Source organism: Heterodontus francisci, chromosome 46, assembly GCF_036365525.1.
Source record: "Heterodontus francisci isolate sHetFra1 chromosome 46, sHetFra1.hap1, whole genome shotgun sequence".
Classification (NCBI taxonomy): Eukaryota; Metazoa; Chordata; class Chondrichthyes; order Heterodontiformes; family Heterodontidae; genus Heterodontus; species Heterodontus francisci.
In genome coordinates, this window is record NC_090416.1 from 21,696,963 (window position 1) to 21,713,013 (window position 16,051).

Sequence of the window (16,051 nt, forward strand, 5' to 3'; positions counted from 1 at the left end):
CGGCATATTCATTTAAGTGTGTGGGCCCTTTAATTTTCTTTGCATGGCTGCGCATGCGCGATAACTTAAAGGAGCCAACTTGTGCTCCGCCTACGCAGGAACTTTTGGGTTGCTGCGCAGTCATGTGGCTGTACAGCTTAGCAGGAACACAGCTTCCACTCCACAAACTTCCACATTCAATGGATCATACTCCATTTCCACCACCTCCAGTATGATGCCACCAAACATATTCCTCTTCCTTTTCAGCATTATGAAGGGACCCTTCCCTCCGCAACATCCTGGTTCACTCCTTAATCAGCCCCTAAGACCCTCCCCTTCCCACAGCACCATCCTGTGCAAGTGCAGGAGATGCAATTCCTGCCCTTTTATCTTTTCTCCCTTCTCACCATCCAAGGCCCCAAACACCTCTTCCAGATAAAACAGCGATTTACTGGTACTTTACAATTTCATATACTGTATTCGCTACTCACGACACAGTCTCCACTACACTGGGAAGACCAATAGGTTGGGTGACTGCTTTGCAGAACACCCCCATTCAGTCCGCGAGTCTGAACCCGAGCTTCAGTGGTAGGGAAACTATTAGAGAGGATTCTTCGGGACAGGATTTACTCCCATTTGGAAACAAAGGGACTTATTAGCGAGAGGCAGCATGGTTTTGTGAAGGGGAGGTCGTGTCTCAGTAATTTGATTATGTTTTTTGAGGAAGTGACAAAGATGATTGATGAAGGAAGAGCAGTGGATGTTATCTATATGGTCTTCAGTAAAGCCTTTGACAAGGTCCCTCATGGCAGATTGATACAAAAGGTGAAGTCACATGGGATCAGAGGGGAGCTGGCAAGATGGATACAGAACTGGCTCGGTCATAGAAGACAGAGGGTAGCAGTGGAAGGGTGCTTTTCTGAATGGAGGGATGTGACTAGTGGTGTTCCACAGGGATCAGTGCTGGGACCTTTGCTCTTTGTAGTATATATAAATGATTTGAGGGAAATGTAGCTGGTCTGATTAGTAAGTTTGCGGATGACACAAAGGTTGGTGGAGTTGCGGACAGTGATGAGGATTGTCAGAGGATACAGCAGGATATAGATCGGTTGGAGACTTGGGCGGAGAAATGGCAGATAGAGTTTAATTCGGACAAATGTGAGGTAATGCATTTTGGAAGGTCTAATGCAGGTGGGAAGCAAACAGTAAATGGCAGATCCCTTAGGAGTATTGACAGGCAGAGAGATCTGGGTGTACAGGTCCACAGGTCACTGAAAGTGGCAACGCAGGTGGATAAGATAGTCAAGAAGGCATACGGCATGCTTGCCTTCATCGGTCGGGGCATAGAGTATAAAAATAGGCAAGTCATGCTGCAGCTGTACAGAACTTTAGTTCGGCCACACTTAGAATATTGCGTGCAATTCTGGTCGCCACACTACCAGAAGGACGTGAGGCTTTGGAGAGGGTACAGAAGAGGCTTACCAGGATGTTGCCTGGTCTGGAGGGCATTAGCTATGAGGAGAGGTTGGATAAACTCGGATTGTTTTCACTGGAACGACAGAGGTGGAGGGGTGACATGATAGAGGTTTACAAAGTTATAAGCGGCATGGACAGAGTGGATAGTCAGATGCTTTTTCCCAGGGTGGAAGAGTCAGTTACTAGGGGACATAGGTTTGAGGAGAGAGGGGCAAAGTTTAGAGGGGATGTGCGAGGCAAGTTCTTTACACAGAGGGTGGTGAGTGCCTGGAACTTGCTGCCGGGGGAGGTGGTGGAAGCAAGTACCATAGAGACGTTTAAGAGGCATCTTGACAAATACATGAATAGGATGGGAATAGAGGGATACAGTCCCCGGAAGTGCAGAAGGTTTTAGTTCAGGCAGGCATCAAGATCGGCGCAGGCTTGGAGGGCCGAATGGCCTGTTCCTGTGCTGTACTGTTCTTTGTTCATGGAATAAAAGGGACAGTAGCAACATGGATACGAAAATGGCTGAGTGACAGGAAACAAGAGTAGTGGTTAGTGGATGTTTTTCTGGCTGGAGGAAGGTTTGTAGTGGAGATCCCCAGGTATCAGTGTTGGGACCCTTATTTTTCCTGATATATATTAATGACCTAGATCTTGGTGTACAGGACACAATTTCAAAGTTTGCAGATGATACAAAACTTGGAAGCATTGTGAACTGTGAGGAGGATAGTGTAGAACTTCAAAAGGGCATAGACAAGTTGGTGGAATGGGCAGACAGGTGGCAGATGAAGTTCAATGCAGAGAAATGTGAGGTGATTTATTTTGGTAGGAAAAACATGGAGAGACAATATAAAATAAAGGGAACAATTTTAAAGGGAGTACAGGAGCAGAGGGACCTCGGTGTATATGTGCATAAGTCATTAAAGGTGGCAGAACAGGTTGAGAGAGCAGTTAATAAAACATACAGCATCCTAAGCTTTACACATATAGAGGCATAGAGTACAAGAGCAAGGAAGTTAAGTTGAACTTGTACAAGACACTAATTCTGCCGCAGCTGGAGTATTGCGTCCAATTCTGGGTGCTGCACTCGAGGAAAGATGTGAGGGCACTGGAGAAAGTACAGAAGAGATTCACGAGAATGGTTCCAGGGATGAGGGATTTCAGTTATGAAGATAGAGTGGAGATGTTAGGACTGTTTTCATGGAAGAGAAGGCTGAGAAGTGATTTGATAGTGGTATTCAAAATCATGAGGAGTCTGGACAGAGAAGATAGAGAGAGAAACTGTTCCCACTTGTGAAAGGATCGAGAAAGAGAGGGCACAGATTTAAAGTAAGAGAAGCAAAAGTGACATGAGGAAAAACTTTTCCACGCAGCGAACGGTTAAGGTCTGGAATGCGCTGCCTGAGAAAGTGGTGGAGGCAGATTCAATTGAAGCATTCAAAAGGGAATTAGACAGCTATATGAAAAGGAACAATGTGCAGGGTTATGGGGAGAAGGCAGGGGAATGGGACTTAGGGAATTGTTCTTTCAGAGAGCCAGTGTGGACACGATAGGTCAAATGACCTCCTTCTGCGCTGTAACAATTCCTTATTAAGTGCTTAATTGCATTGTTAGTGGGCATTAACTGGGGATTCACTGGTGCTCCTTTATTTAGGAGGAGACTGAAATTGTGGTTCTTGGGTTTAGAGGTGCATGTTTGTAATGTATATCTCTGTAAATAAAAGCATAAAGTATGTAAAGATTAGGCTCCAGTTCTATACTTCACCACCTTGCTATCTGGAAAAGAACAGAAGCCACTGCCTTCAGTCCTGACCACAAACCCAGTTCCCTAGCCACTGGCTCCATCCCTCTCACTGGCAACTGTCTGAGGCTGTACCAGACCATTCACAATTTGATTCGGAGATGAACTTCCGACCACATAACTGTGCCTTCACCAAGACTGCCTATTTCAAACCTCCTAATTCCACCCAGTCTCAGTTCATTTGCTGCTGAAACCCTCATCTATGTCTTTTGATACCTCTATACTTGGCTATTCCAACATTCTGCTGGATGGCTTCCCAATTCCCACTTTCTGTAAACTTTTGCTCATTCAAACCTCTGCTGCCCGCATCCCAAATTCCACCCATCACCCCTGTACAAGCTGACCTACATTAGTTCCTAAATTGGCAATGCTTCAATTTTAGAATTCTCATCCTTGTCTTCAAATCCCTCAGAAGCTCTTCACAAACAAAATTGGGCACCAAGCCTAAGAAGCCATTAGGATAGTGAGAAAAAGCTTGAACAAAGAGGTGGAGAGAACTCCAGGACGTGGAGCACAGCCACCAATGTTGGCATGAAGGGAGGGAAATGCAGTAAAGGCCAGAATCAGAGGCATGGAGAGTTCTGGGGGCAGTGGGTGTGTAGGGCTTGAGAGAGTTACGGAGATGGCGAGGGCAAGGCCACGTGATCTAAACACAAGGTAGAGAATTTTAAATTGGAGGTGTTGAGAGATCAGGAGCCAAAGTAGATCAGCATGGTTATGGGTAATAAGTGAGCAGGACAGGATATAGCCAGCAGAGTTTTGCATGAACTGAAGTTTACAGCGAGTGCAAAATTGAAATAAAATGGAGAATTTAAGGTGGATCTTAAGACATATTAATGTATTGCTGAAAGAAGAGACATGCTGTTGAAGCTTTTCATTTTGCACTCATCAGGACAGATGCAAGAAAGCCAAATTTCAAAGGGAGCAACAATTTATACTGCACAAGTGCTCCTTTGCAGCAACATGGCTTACATTGAGAATTATGTGCATTCCACACTAATCTCAATAGAAAATTAAAAATTCACCCTCACCTTGATGTATGCACCAGGATAAATTTTATGTACAGCATCTCCAGGTGCCCGGCCTGCCTCTCGGTCCAAATAGTAGCTTTGCACAAACACAGCATGGTCACTGAGGCATCGCATCCAGACATCACCCTCACCCCGACACTCCAGCTGGATGCCCTTACCAATGTGCAATCTGCAACACCAAAACAAGCACAGAAGCCGTAATTTAATTCCCATCTATAGTCTCACATCTGCACTTTTAAACACATTACATACACTCACAGTGGTCGGTAAATTCTGTCATATCCTGCTAGAAGGGGGAAATCAGGTGGTGCAGAGGGCTAATACACAGTTTGTTCACTTGAAAAGTGTGCTAGAATCCAGGCCAAAAGTGAAGTGATCTTATTGACAACCCTCTTCTTCACTCCTACAAGCCAGGGGAGAATTGTAAGCAAAATTAATCTTCGCATTCTTAATCCCATTTAGTGTGCCTGTCCATAGCTCAACACTGCAAAAATAGAGTGTTCGATCGTAAATCTGACTCAGAGGTTTCTGTGAGAAATGGGAGTGACTGAGAATGCTCCAAGTGTGTAGTGAGCATTTTCCATATCCAACAGAACTATGCAGGATTATATGCATATAGTGCAGCTTTTTGGGTAAAGCTTTCAGTGCTGGACTCATCTCACTAATTGTTAATCCCTTCTTTTCATTTGTTTCTTCCTAAAAGATGCTGTGTCTCAGGAAGGTTTTTTTTTATGCAGATGTGTAGTTGCATTTGACGTGCGAACCTAGACATTGAACAGGCTATGCAACTGTTGGGAGCATCATAGCTGAACTCCATATTGTCCTCAGCCGATGTTCATCCACACACACATGAACTTTTCTAGCCAGAGTCCCTATATAGTGAGCAAGAATTCTGGCCAACATTTCTCCTCTCCAGTGCAAGGTGCCCTGGCTGCGTCAGCCACACCTGCAAGGAATGGTGATGGAATTTGAAATCTCCTGCTCTCTTTGGCTTTGCATCACATTTGGTGGCGCATTTACCCATGGAGGCATCAGAGGAATCCAAGAGTAAAAGTTTCCAATAGTTTCTGATTTAGGTATATCCACAGTGGGAACAGGCTCTCAGCTCTCACAGTGCAACTCCAATACTCGGGGGACAAACTTAAAAGTTTGTGGCAAAGAACTGTGACATTACTGCGGATGTCCAGCCCAAAGAGAAACAGGCTGGAAACAGATCTTCCATCACCTAAAGCAAGCATGATATTTATGAGGACGGAGTGACACCATTAATGGCTTTTAGACAGCAATAGCACCATACAGTCTCTCTCTAATTTTTACAATATCACCCTTCACACTAACCTGGCCTTCTCACTGGCATCAGTACGATGTACATTTGAAAGCTGGCCAAGACAGAAACGATCTCCCCCTGATGGATCCACATAGCCATCAACTGTCACTATTGGACAGCTAGAGGGAACTTTGAACATCTCTCCCACCTGCACGTCCATCTCGAAGTATGTGATCGAACACCAGAACTCAGGGCCTACAGAAGAGCGAACGAGAGAGGGGCAGGATAGACAGAACAAGAGCAACTTACTTTTATATAACACTTTTAATGTCTCAAGATGCTTCACAGGAGCTTTATAAAACAAAGTATGACACCGAGCCATGAAAGGAAATACTAGGTCAGATGACCAAAAGGTTGGTCAAAGAAGTAGGTTTTAAGGAGGACCTTAAAAGAGGAAAGTGAGGTGGAGAGGTGCAGGGAGGGTATTCCAGAGCTTGGGGCCCAGACAACTGAAGGGGTGGCCACCAATGGTGGAGCGATTAAAATCAGGGATGCACAAGAGGCCAGAATTAGAGCAGCGCAGATATCTTGGAGGGTTGTGAGGCAGGAGGAGATTACAGAGATAGAGAGGAGCGAGGCCAGAGAGGGATTTGAAAACGAGGACAAGAATTTTAAAATCAAGACGCTGCTTGATCGGGAGCCAATGTAGCTCAGCGAGCACAGAAGTGATACGGGAAACAGGACTTAGTGCGAGTTCAGACACGGACAGCAGAGTTTTGGCTGACCTCAAGTTTACGGAGAGTAGAATGCGAGACACCAGCTAGGACAGCGTTGGAATAGCCAAGTCTAGAGGTAACGAAGGCATGAATGAGGGTTTCAGAGCCAGATGAGATAGGGAGAGAACAAAGAGGAAATGAGCAAACTAATAGGAAGAACAAAAAATCACTACTACATTTGCTAAAACCTGACTACTGTGCACAGTTTGGGTCTCCAAATTATAAAAAAAGATATAGAGGCACTGTAAAAGGTGCAAAAGAGATTCACAAGGATGATACCAGAACTGATAGGACATCCTTAACAGGAAAGGTTGAATAGGCTGAAGATCTTTTCTCTAAAAAATAGAAAGCTAAGGGATGACCTAAGATCAGTCTTCAAGATATTGAAAAGGTATGAGAGGGTGGATGTAGAGAAAATGTTTCCACTTGCAGAGAGACCAGAACTAGGACTAATAAATCTAATAGTGAATTCAGGAGACACTACTTTACCCAGTGACTGGTGAGAATATGGAACTCCGTACTACATAGAGTAGTTGAGGTGAATAGGATAGATATATTTAAGGGGAAACTAGATAAGTACAGGAGGGTGAAAGGAATAGAAGGATATGCTGATAGGGTTAGAAGAGGAGGGGTGGGAGGAGGCTCATGTGCAGCATAAACACCAGCCTGGACCAGTGAGGGCATATGAACTGTTTCTGTGCTGTTGACTCAACTTAATTCTATGCACGTTTGAAAATGTCATTACCTGGATGGTTGGAGATTGGCTGCTGATAGGATGCCCCATTGTGATGTGAAGACCCTAGAGGCACAAATTAACTATTAAAAAATCAAATGTGCACTACCGACTTTAGCAAGTATTCTCAGGTATACCAGAGTTCATTCTGAATTTAAAATGTTTTCCAGCCTGAAATTCATATAAATGCAAATAATAACCCTTAACAACATAACTGACAGGCTCCTGATGAAAAATGAATGTCATGCAAATGAATTTAAACTAAATGAAAACAGGTGGTGATTATCTAAAGCTACCAAGTGTTTTACAGATCTGGAACCTCCCCATCGCACAGTATGATGGAGGCTATGGCTTCTACCTGACTCTAGCTTCGCTCTGCCACCTTACCCTCACCATCCCAATGTCATCAGGTCCACCCTAGCTCCTTCCTCAGCCCAGTCCCATTCAGTATTTATGGCACTTGAACTTCAGTACCTTGGCAGTATGGTCTTCCTCTGTGAATCCCCTGTCCAGCCTGCTCATAGCTCACTGTCTCAGCCCCCGCTCATCACATCTTCAACGGCAACTTCTATTTATATAGCAGAACGTCCCAAGGTGATTTAAAGGACTGTTATCAAATAAAATTTGAAACTGAGCCACATAGAGATATTAGGTCAGGTCAAAAGCTTGGTTAAAGAGGTAGGTTTTAAGGAACAGCTTAAAGGAGAAGAGCGAGGTAGAGAGGTGGAGCAGTTTTGGGAGGGAATTCCAGAGCTTAGGGCCTCAGCAGCAGTTGAAGGCACAGCCAACAGAAGTAGAGTGATCAAAATCGGGGATGTGCAAGAGGCTGTAATTGGAGGAGCACAGATATCCAACAGTTGAGGGCTGGAGGAGGTGAAAGAGATAGGGAAGCGTGAGACGACGTAGGGATTTGAAGATAAGGTTGAAAATGTTAGCATTGAGACATGGCTCATCAGGGAGCCAATGTAGGTCAGTGGACAAAGAGGTGATGGGTCAATGAGACTTGGTGATTTAGGATACGGCCAGCAGAGTTTTGGATAGCTTAGGTTTGCATGGTGGAAGATGGGATAAGGCTAGGGTTGCATTGGAATAGTCAAGTCTAAAGGTAACAAATTCATGGATAAGGTTTCAGCATATGAGCGGAGGTGGCAGCAGCAGAGTTGGGTGACAACAATACGGAGGTGGAAGGAGGCTGTCTTGGTATTAGTGCGGATATGTCAGAAGCTCATCTGAGTCAAATGCAACACCAAGGTGGGAAATAGTCTGGTTCAGCCTCAGACAGTTGCTAGGAAGGGGGATGAAGTTGGTGGCTAGAGAAAAGAGCTTGCAGCAGGAACCAAAGGCAATCGCTTTGGTCATTATATTAGATTACAGGAAATTTCTGCTCATCCAGTACTGGATGTCGGACAAGCAGGTTGTCAAATGAGACAGTGGAGGGGTTGAGAAGTGACAGTGGGGTAGATCTGGATGTTGTCAGTGTACATGTGGAAACTGACTTTGTCTTTTCAGATGATGTCACTGAGGGGCAGTATATAGATGAGACATAGGAGGGAACCAAGGATAGATCCTTGGGGTCTCCAGAGGTAATGATGCAGGGGTAGGAAGGGAAGCTATTGCAGGTGATTCTTTGGCTATGACAGGATAGATAAAAATGCAACCAGGTGAATGCATTCCCACCCGGTTGGACGATGGCGGAGGCTGCAGACAGTCAAGAAAGAAGAGGAAGGGTAGTTTACCAGTATCACAGTCACAAATGATGTATGTAATTTTGATAAGTGCCGTTCCTTTGACTCCATCCCTTTATGTATCCTCTCCCCCTGTAACACTGGCAGCGATGCCTTCAGTCTTTGACACATCATACGCTCAATATCTTCCCTAAACCCTTCTACGTTCCTCTTCTCCTTAAAACCCAAATATTTCCCTCTCCTAACACATCCTTTCCCATTGTTTGCCTAGACTAAAGGGATCCTATAAATGCAAGTTGTTACTTACAGGTACCACACATACACAATACACCCCATCAAATCATTTGCTTAAATTAATAATAATTCCATCAATTTCATTTATAAGGTCACCACACCTTTTATTAAAAAACAGCCCATTTTGTCCATGCAACTGTAACGGACATCATCTAAGGATGTACAATAGTTCTGCAAATATACTTCTATGATTTTAAGAGACAGGATAAATTTTACTCACCATTATGTGGCGTGCGCGGTTGTGAAGTTGAGGCAGTGTGACGCAAGAGAAATGGTATCACAGCAGATTGTGATGCCTGACCTGAAGGATCACATGATCATGTTCAGTGTGTGTATTACAAGGTGCTTTTGTAAAACAATTTATCAACTAGTAATGTATATTACAGCCAAATAATTCATATGGCAGCTAACAGTTACTTGCCCAATATCACTTCCTTCCTGCAGATAAAGTGCCCGTCTTCAGCAAGATCACCCAGATCTGCAAGGCTGGCATCAGGAAATCAGCATGCAAGCACAAGGGTTATAGTTCTACTGATTTCTCTTTATATTGTAGGAATAGTAACCATTAAACTTCACTGTCGAACAGGCAAAGGCTAAGTCAGTTTAAAGTACCCATGAGCTATTGAGCCAGGGCTGACCTTAAAGTAATGGTCAGTTTACTTTCGTCAACCTAATGATAGGGCATGCAGTGCACACCGATTCAGATATTTCAGAGATCTGTAAATCAGTTGATAACTAGTGCAGGCAAAAGAGTTAGCTCTACAAAGGAAAACATCTGGGCTGAGTGATAAAAATCAAAGACAGACTTATAACAGTTTTCACTTGGTAGAATAGCAATTATATGCAACAAGAGTGAAACTAATCGATAAAATAGCGGGAATCGTACTAGTCTACATGAAAAAAAAACTGAAATTACTGTTAAGTTACTGCATTCTCCTTATATGGAGTGGCATTAATAATGCAATGCAGATTTGTGTGGGAGGGAGTAAGTGACAATATGAAAATTATGTTTGTAATTAATATTTGGATTTGTAAAGGCCTAAGATACTGAGCTCAAAAATCACTCAGTATCTGATCTTTCAAACAAACTGCAGGATGCACTTACAGTAATGGCTAGGGTGGTGGAGTGGTGGCTGGTGATGCCCATGCCCATTTTGCTGGGGGACTATGTTTGGTGTATAAGCAGCTGTGCTGCTGCCTGTCCAAGTTGCTGTAGTATCTGTGGAAGAGCAAAAATACCTTTAGCATTGTTGCAACTGAATGTCACATCTCCAGTGTTACAACTAAAAAAACAAAGACTTAACAAGTGAATTAAAATATTGCAAATACTGGAAATCGTAAATAAAGACAGAAAATGCTGGAAATACTCAGATCAGACGGCATCTGTGGCGTGAAACAGAGCTAACTTTTCAGTTCAATGACCATTTGTCAGAACTGATAAAGGCCTTCCACCTGAAACATTAACGCTGTTTCTCTCTCCACAGGTGTTGCCTGACCCGCTGAGTGTTTTTTTCATTCGTTTGTAGGATGTGGGCGTCACTGGTTGGACCAGCATTTATTGCCCATCCCTAATTGCTCTTAAACTGGCTAGGCCATTTCAGAGGGCATTTTAAGAGTCAACCACATTACTGTGGGTCTGGAGTCACATGTAGGCCGGGCCAGGTAGGGACGGAAGATTTCCTTCCCTAAAGGACATTAGTGAACCAGATGGGTTTTTGCAACAATGGTCACCATTAGATTAGCTTTTTAATTCCCAGATTAATTTAATTCAAATTTCACCATGTGGCATGTAGCATTTTCTGTTTTCACTTAAGAGTGAATGCCTGGACAAAGCTAAAATCACTACATTTGCCATGTGCTGCTGCAGGTTTTAAAACCTTCAAACAATTTAACATGATAGAAGACATGAGCAAATCTGCTCCTAAAAGATCACAATTAACAAACCATCAGAACAGTAATTTCCAATCGTTGGCACATTTGAAAATCTAGCAAAACAATCTTTCACTGGCAACAGTTTTTGAGTTGCATGGTATTTCCACATTTACAAAGAGCTCTTTGAAGTTACAGCCACTTACTCTGGTATGGCTGTTTTGGTGGCAGATATCCATTTTGCTGAGATGGATGAGGAGGGGCAGGAGGAGGGGGGGTTGGGGGAGGTGCCATCTGTTGCAGTGGTGGGGCAATCTGTAACAAACCCTCACTATGATTCATAGGAATGAGAGAATTGTTGGCAGCTGAGAAAGAAAAAAAGTTAAAAATATTTAAATTTATATTTAGTTTCTGAATGTTAAAAGTAATTCTTCAATCAAAATACTTGAAATGCTTAATATCCATTCACACTGATCCATGAAAGAGGAAAAGAGGAAGGAGGACAGGGTGCACGCGGGGATAGACATGGAGCGAGATGGGGTGCGCTCGCGGGGGACAGGGAGAAAGCAGGTGCGTGGGTGACAGGGAGAGAGCAGGCATGTGGGACAGAGTGACAGAGAGCATGCGCAAGAGCAACAGACACAGACAGCATGCAAGCAAAGAGGAGAGATAAACAGTGATCCTGTTCCAATGTACCATCTCAAAGCACTCGAACCATTTTAGGAATTTCTTCTTTATATCCCATAATAAAATGCACGGAAGAGGGTCTGGACCAAACATTTATACCATGTTAAGTCCCATTTCTATTAACTGCAATGGTACAAAGGTTCAGAATCTAACCAACTATAAAATCAGAACAAGCAAGCTGCCAGAAAGTCTAGTATCAGCACTAAGCATTACATTTAGATCCTCAGCTGTCTCCAGTGCTTTAAACATATCCAGAGTAGGCAGCTTGCTGTGGAGGCTCTCAGCAGCTACGTAGAAGCCAACACTCTGAAGTGCAACATACCAAGTTAAGACACAACCTCGACAAAGCTTTTAAAAAGCATTGCTGTAAGTTTTTGATCCATGCCATTTAACCAATTAGCACTGGAGCAAAATTGCTTGGGAATTATTCACAGGCATGCATTTTGTAAAATATACTGCACTCACGAGGAGGAGACATTGGAATGTTGGGATAGCTGTGCACAGTTGCTCTGGACGTCTCTGGTAAAGGAAGAATTGGTGGCGGCAGAGGTTGGGCGTAGGTCTCAGAGGGTGGCCGTGTGCTAGTTGAATGTTTGACTGACTGAAGCCCATGTTCTTCAGGATGCGGCATGACTTGTGGTCCATCCAGCTGCACACACTCGTGGACAAATTCATCCTTCACCAAACGGGTGGGTGGAGCTAACACACACATACAAGAAACTTAGATTACATTCAGTTGGTGACCAGACTAATGACAAAAACTGAAGGGAACAGTCCTCTAGGACTGAAGACACATGCAATAAATAGGAGTTCTGTCACAATTTGAAGCATGAGAGTCTTTCGGTATTTTGGGGAGTGGCTGATCACTTCAGACTTGTTGCGTGCCGGCCCACAGCTGAATTGGGTATAATCCATATCCTACAACACCGCCTTCCACTCTATCAGCCTCCGCATTCAATGGATCATCATTGCCACCTCCAGCGTGACAACAACTTGGGATGCTCAAGAGGACAGAATTAGAGCAGTACAGATATCGCGGAAATTTGTGGGGCTGGTGGAGATTGCAGAAAGAGGGACAGGTGAGGCCACGGACAAATTTGAAAACGAAGGTAAGAATTTTAAAATCCAGATGTTGCTTGACCAGGAGCCAATGTAGGTCAGCGAACACAGGGGTGATAGGGGAAATGGGGCTTGGTGCCAGTTAAGACATGGGCAACAGAGTTTTAGATGTCCTCATGTTTATGGAGGGTAGAATGTGAGACCAGCCAGGAGGTAATAAGAACATAAGAAATAGGAGGAGTAGGCCATTCGGCTTCTCAAGCCTGCCGCAGCATTCAATAAGATCATGGCTGATCTGCCCCAGACCTCAACTCCTCTTTCGTGCCAGCTCCTCATAGCCCTCAAGTTGCCGATATTTCAAAAATCTATCTACCCCCTCTTTAAATACTTTCAGTGAACTAGCCTCTACAACTCTCTGGGGTAGAGAATTCCAGACATTCATTACCCTCAGAGAAGAAATTCCTTCGCATCTCAGTTTTAAATGAATGTTCCCTTATTCTGTAACTATGTCCCCTAGTTCGAGATTCCCCTAGTGGAAACATCTTCTCAACATCTACCCTGTCAAGCCCCCTCAGAATCTTGTACGTTTCAATAAGATCAACCCTCATTCTTCTAAACTCTAATGAATAAAGATCTATCCTGTTTTGCCATTCTTGATAAGTCAACCCCTTCAATCCAGGAATCAGCCTAGTGAATCTCTCTTGAACCGCCTCCAATGGAGTATATCCTTGCTTGAATACAGGGACCAAAACTGTACACAGTCCCCCAGGTGCAGTCTCATCAACACCCTGTGCCATTGTAACAAGACTTCGCTATTTTTAAACTCCAACCCCCGAGCAATAAAGGCAAACATTCCATTTGCCTTTTTAATTACTTGCTGCACCTGCATGCTAACTTTTTGTGTTTCATGCACAAGAACACCCAGATCTCTCTGTGCTGCACTTTTTTGGAGTCTCTCTCCATTTAAATAATAGTCTGCCTTTTGATTCTTCCTACCAAAATGCATGACCTCACACTTTCCTACATTAAACTCCATCTGTCAAGTTTCTGCCCACTCACTCAACCTATCTATGTCCCCTTGCAGATTCCTTATGTCCTCATCAGAACATGCTCTCCCCCTATTTTTGTATCAGCAGCAAATGTGGATATATTACACTCTGCCTCCTCCTCCAAGTCATTAATATAGATAATAAATAATTGAGGCCCTAGGACTGATCCTTGTGGCACTCCACTAGTTACGTCTTTCCAACCTGAAAAAGACCCATTAATCCCGACTCTCTGTCTTCTGTGAGTTAACCAATCCTCACTCCATGCTAATATATTACCCCCAATACCGTGAGCTCCTATCTTGTGCAATAATCTTTTATGTGACACCTTATTGAATGCCTTCTGGAAATCCAAATACATTACATCTACCGGTTCCCCTTTATCCACTCTGCTTGTTATATCCTCAAAGAGCTCTGGCAAATTTGTCAAATATGATTTCCCTTTCACAAAACCATGTTGACTCTGATTGCGTTAAGCTTTTCTAAATGTCCAGCTATTTCTTCCTTAATAATGGACTGTGGCATTTTCCCAACGACCGATGTTAGGCTGACTGGCCTATAGTTTCCTGCTTTTTGTCTCCCTCCCTTCTTGAACAGGGGCGTCACATTAGCTGTTTTCCAATCCGCTGGGACCCTACCAGAATCCAGTGAGTTTTGGTATATTATGACTCTGCAGCCACTTCCTTTAAAACCCTTGGATGTAGGCCATCAGGACCTGGCGACTTGTCTGCCTTTAGTCCCATTAGTTTGTCAAATACTTTGTCCCTTGTGATTGAGACTGTTACAAGATCTTTCCTCCCATTAGCTCCTTGCTTATCTGATATCTGCGGGATGTTTATAGTGTCCACCACAGTGAAGACCGATGCAAAATATTGGTTTAAATTATATGCCATTTTCCTGTCCCCCGTTATCAATTGTCCAGTCGCATCCTCCAAGGGTCCCACGCTCACTTTAGCTACTCTCTTTCTTTTTATATACCTGTAGAAGCTCTTGCTGTTTGTTCTTCTATTTCTTGCCAATTTACTTTCATAATCAATTTTCTCCCTCTTTATTAGCATTTTAGTCATCCGCTGCTGGTTGCTAAAAAATTCCCAATCCTCTGGCCGACCACTAATTTTCACCGCTTTGTATGCCTTAGTTTTTGATTGGATACTCTCTTTAACCACCTTTGTTAACCATGGGTGGCTCATCCTTCTCAGTGAGTCCTTTTTGACCGGGACCAATTTTTGCTCAGCGTTATGAAATATCTGCTTAAATATCTGCCACTGCTCATCCACTGCCCTTCCCCTCAGTCTATCTTCCCAGCCCGCTTTAGACAACTCTTTCTTCATACCTCTGTAATTGCCCTTCTTTAAGTTGAGGACACTGGTTTGAGACCAGAGTTGCTCACCCTCAAACTGAATTTGAAATTCTACCATATTGTGATTGCTACCCCCAGAGGATCCTTAACAATGATATCTCTTATTAATCCTCATTACACATTACTAGATCGAAAATAGCCTGTTCCCGGGTAGGTTCTGCAACGTATTGCTCTAAGTAACAATCCCTGATGCACTCTACAAATTCGTCTTCCATGTTACTTCTGCCAATCTGATTTGTCCAGTCAATATACAGATTCAAATCACCCATGACAATTGTAGCGTCCTTTTGACACGCCTCCGTTATTTCCCAATTTATACTTTGTCCTACAGTGAGGCAACTCTTTGGGGGCCTACAGATGACTCCCACCCGTGACTTCTTCCCTTTGCTATTCCTTATTTCCACCTAAACTAATTCCACATCACGATCTATTGCACCCATATCACTATTCACAACCGCACTGATGCCTTCTTTTCTGAAGAAAGCTTTACCTGGAAGTAGTGTTTGGGGCCTTGGATGTTGAGAGACAGGAAGTAAAAGGTCAGGTATTACACCTCCTGCGATTGCATGGGAAGGTGCTGTGGGAAAGGGAAAAGGTGTCGGGGGTGATGGAGGAGTGGGCCAGGGTGTTGCGGACAGAGCAATCCCTTCAAAATGCTGACAGGCGAGGAGGGGAAGGTGCATTTGGTGGTGGCATCATGCTGGACACCTGCTGAGTATTTCCGGCAGTTTCTGTTCTCATTTCAGAATTCCAGCATCCAGAGTATTTTGCTGTTATTGGAGGGAGCAGGAGGTGGGTCTTATGGACAAGATGAGCTCAGAGAGAACATGAGAGGAGATGGGAGGGAAAAGAGAGATTGATGCGAGTTCAGGTCTAGGGCAGGTGGAAGCATGAGGGAAAGTTTGGCCACGTGAGCTAGTGGAAGAGAGGGATGTAGCAGAGGTATCTGATCGGATGGTCTCGATCTTAGTGACAAAGATGTCAGGAGCTCCTCGCACTTATC

The 16,051-nt window shown here is 43.8% G+C and overlaps 1 protein-coding gene across 5 annotated transcripts in view; it reads right to left on the reverse strand.

Moving 5' to 3' along the window:
* Positions 1-16,051, reverse strand: part of LOC137356948 (mothers against decapentaplegic homolog 4-like) — a 178,922-nt gene that overhangs the window by 69,496 nt on the left and 93,375 nt on the right. For all 5 annotated transcript variants that reach the window (XR_010971115.1, XM_068022831.1, XM_068022832.1 and 2 more), the window contains 7 exons: positions 12,049-12,282; positions 11,103-11,261; positions 10,133-10,246; positions 9,248-9,328; positions 7,061-7,114; positions 5,611-5,794; positions 4,273-4,441 (listed from right to left, as the gene is read on the reverse strand). Coding sequence is in view for 4 of the 5 variants with exons in the window: in XM_068022831.1 (XP_067878932.1) it covers positions 4,273-4,441; positions 5,611-5,794; positions 7,061-7,114; positions 9,248-9,328; positions 10,133-10,246; positions 11,103-11,261; positions 12,049-12,282 (995 nt within the window). In the remaining variant the exon portion in view is untranslated. The remainder of the gene's footprint in view (positions 1-4,272; positions 4,442-5,610; positions 5,795-7,060; positions 7,115-9,247; positions 9,329-10,132; positions 10,247-11,102; positions 11,262-12,048; positions 12,283-16,051) is intronic.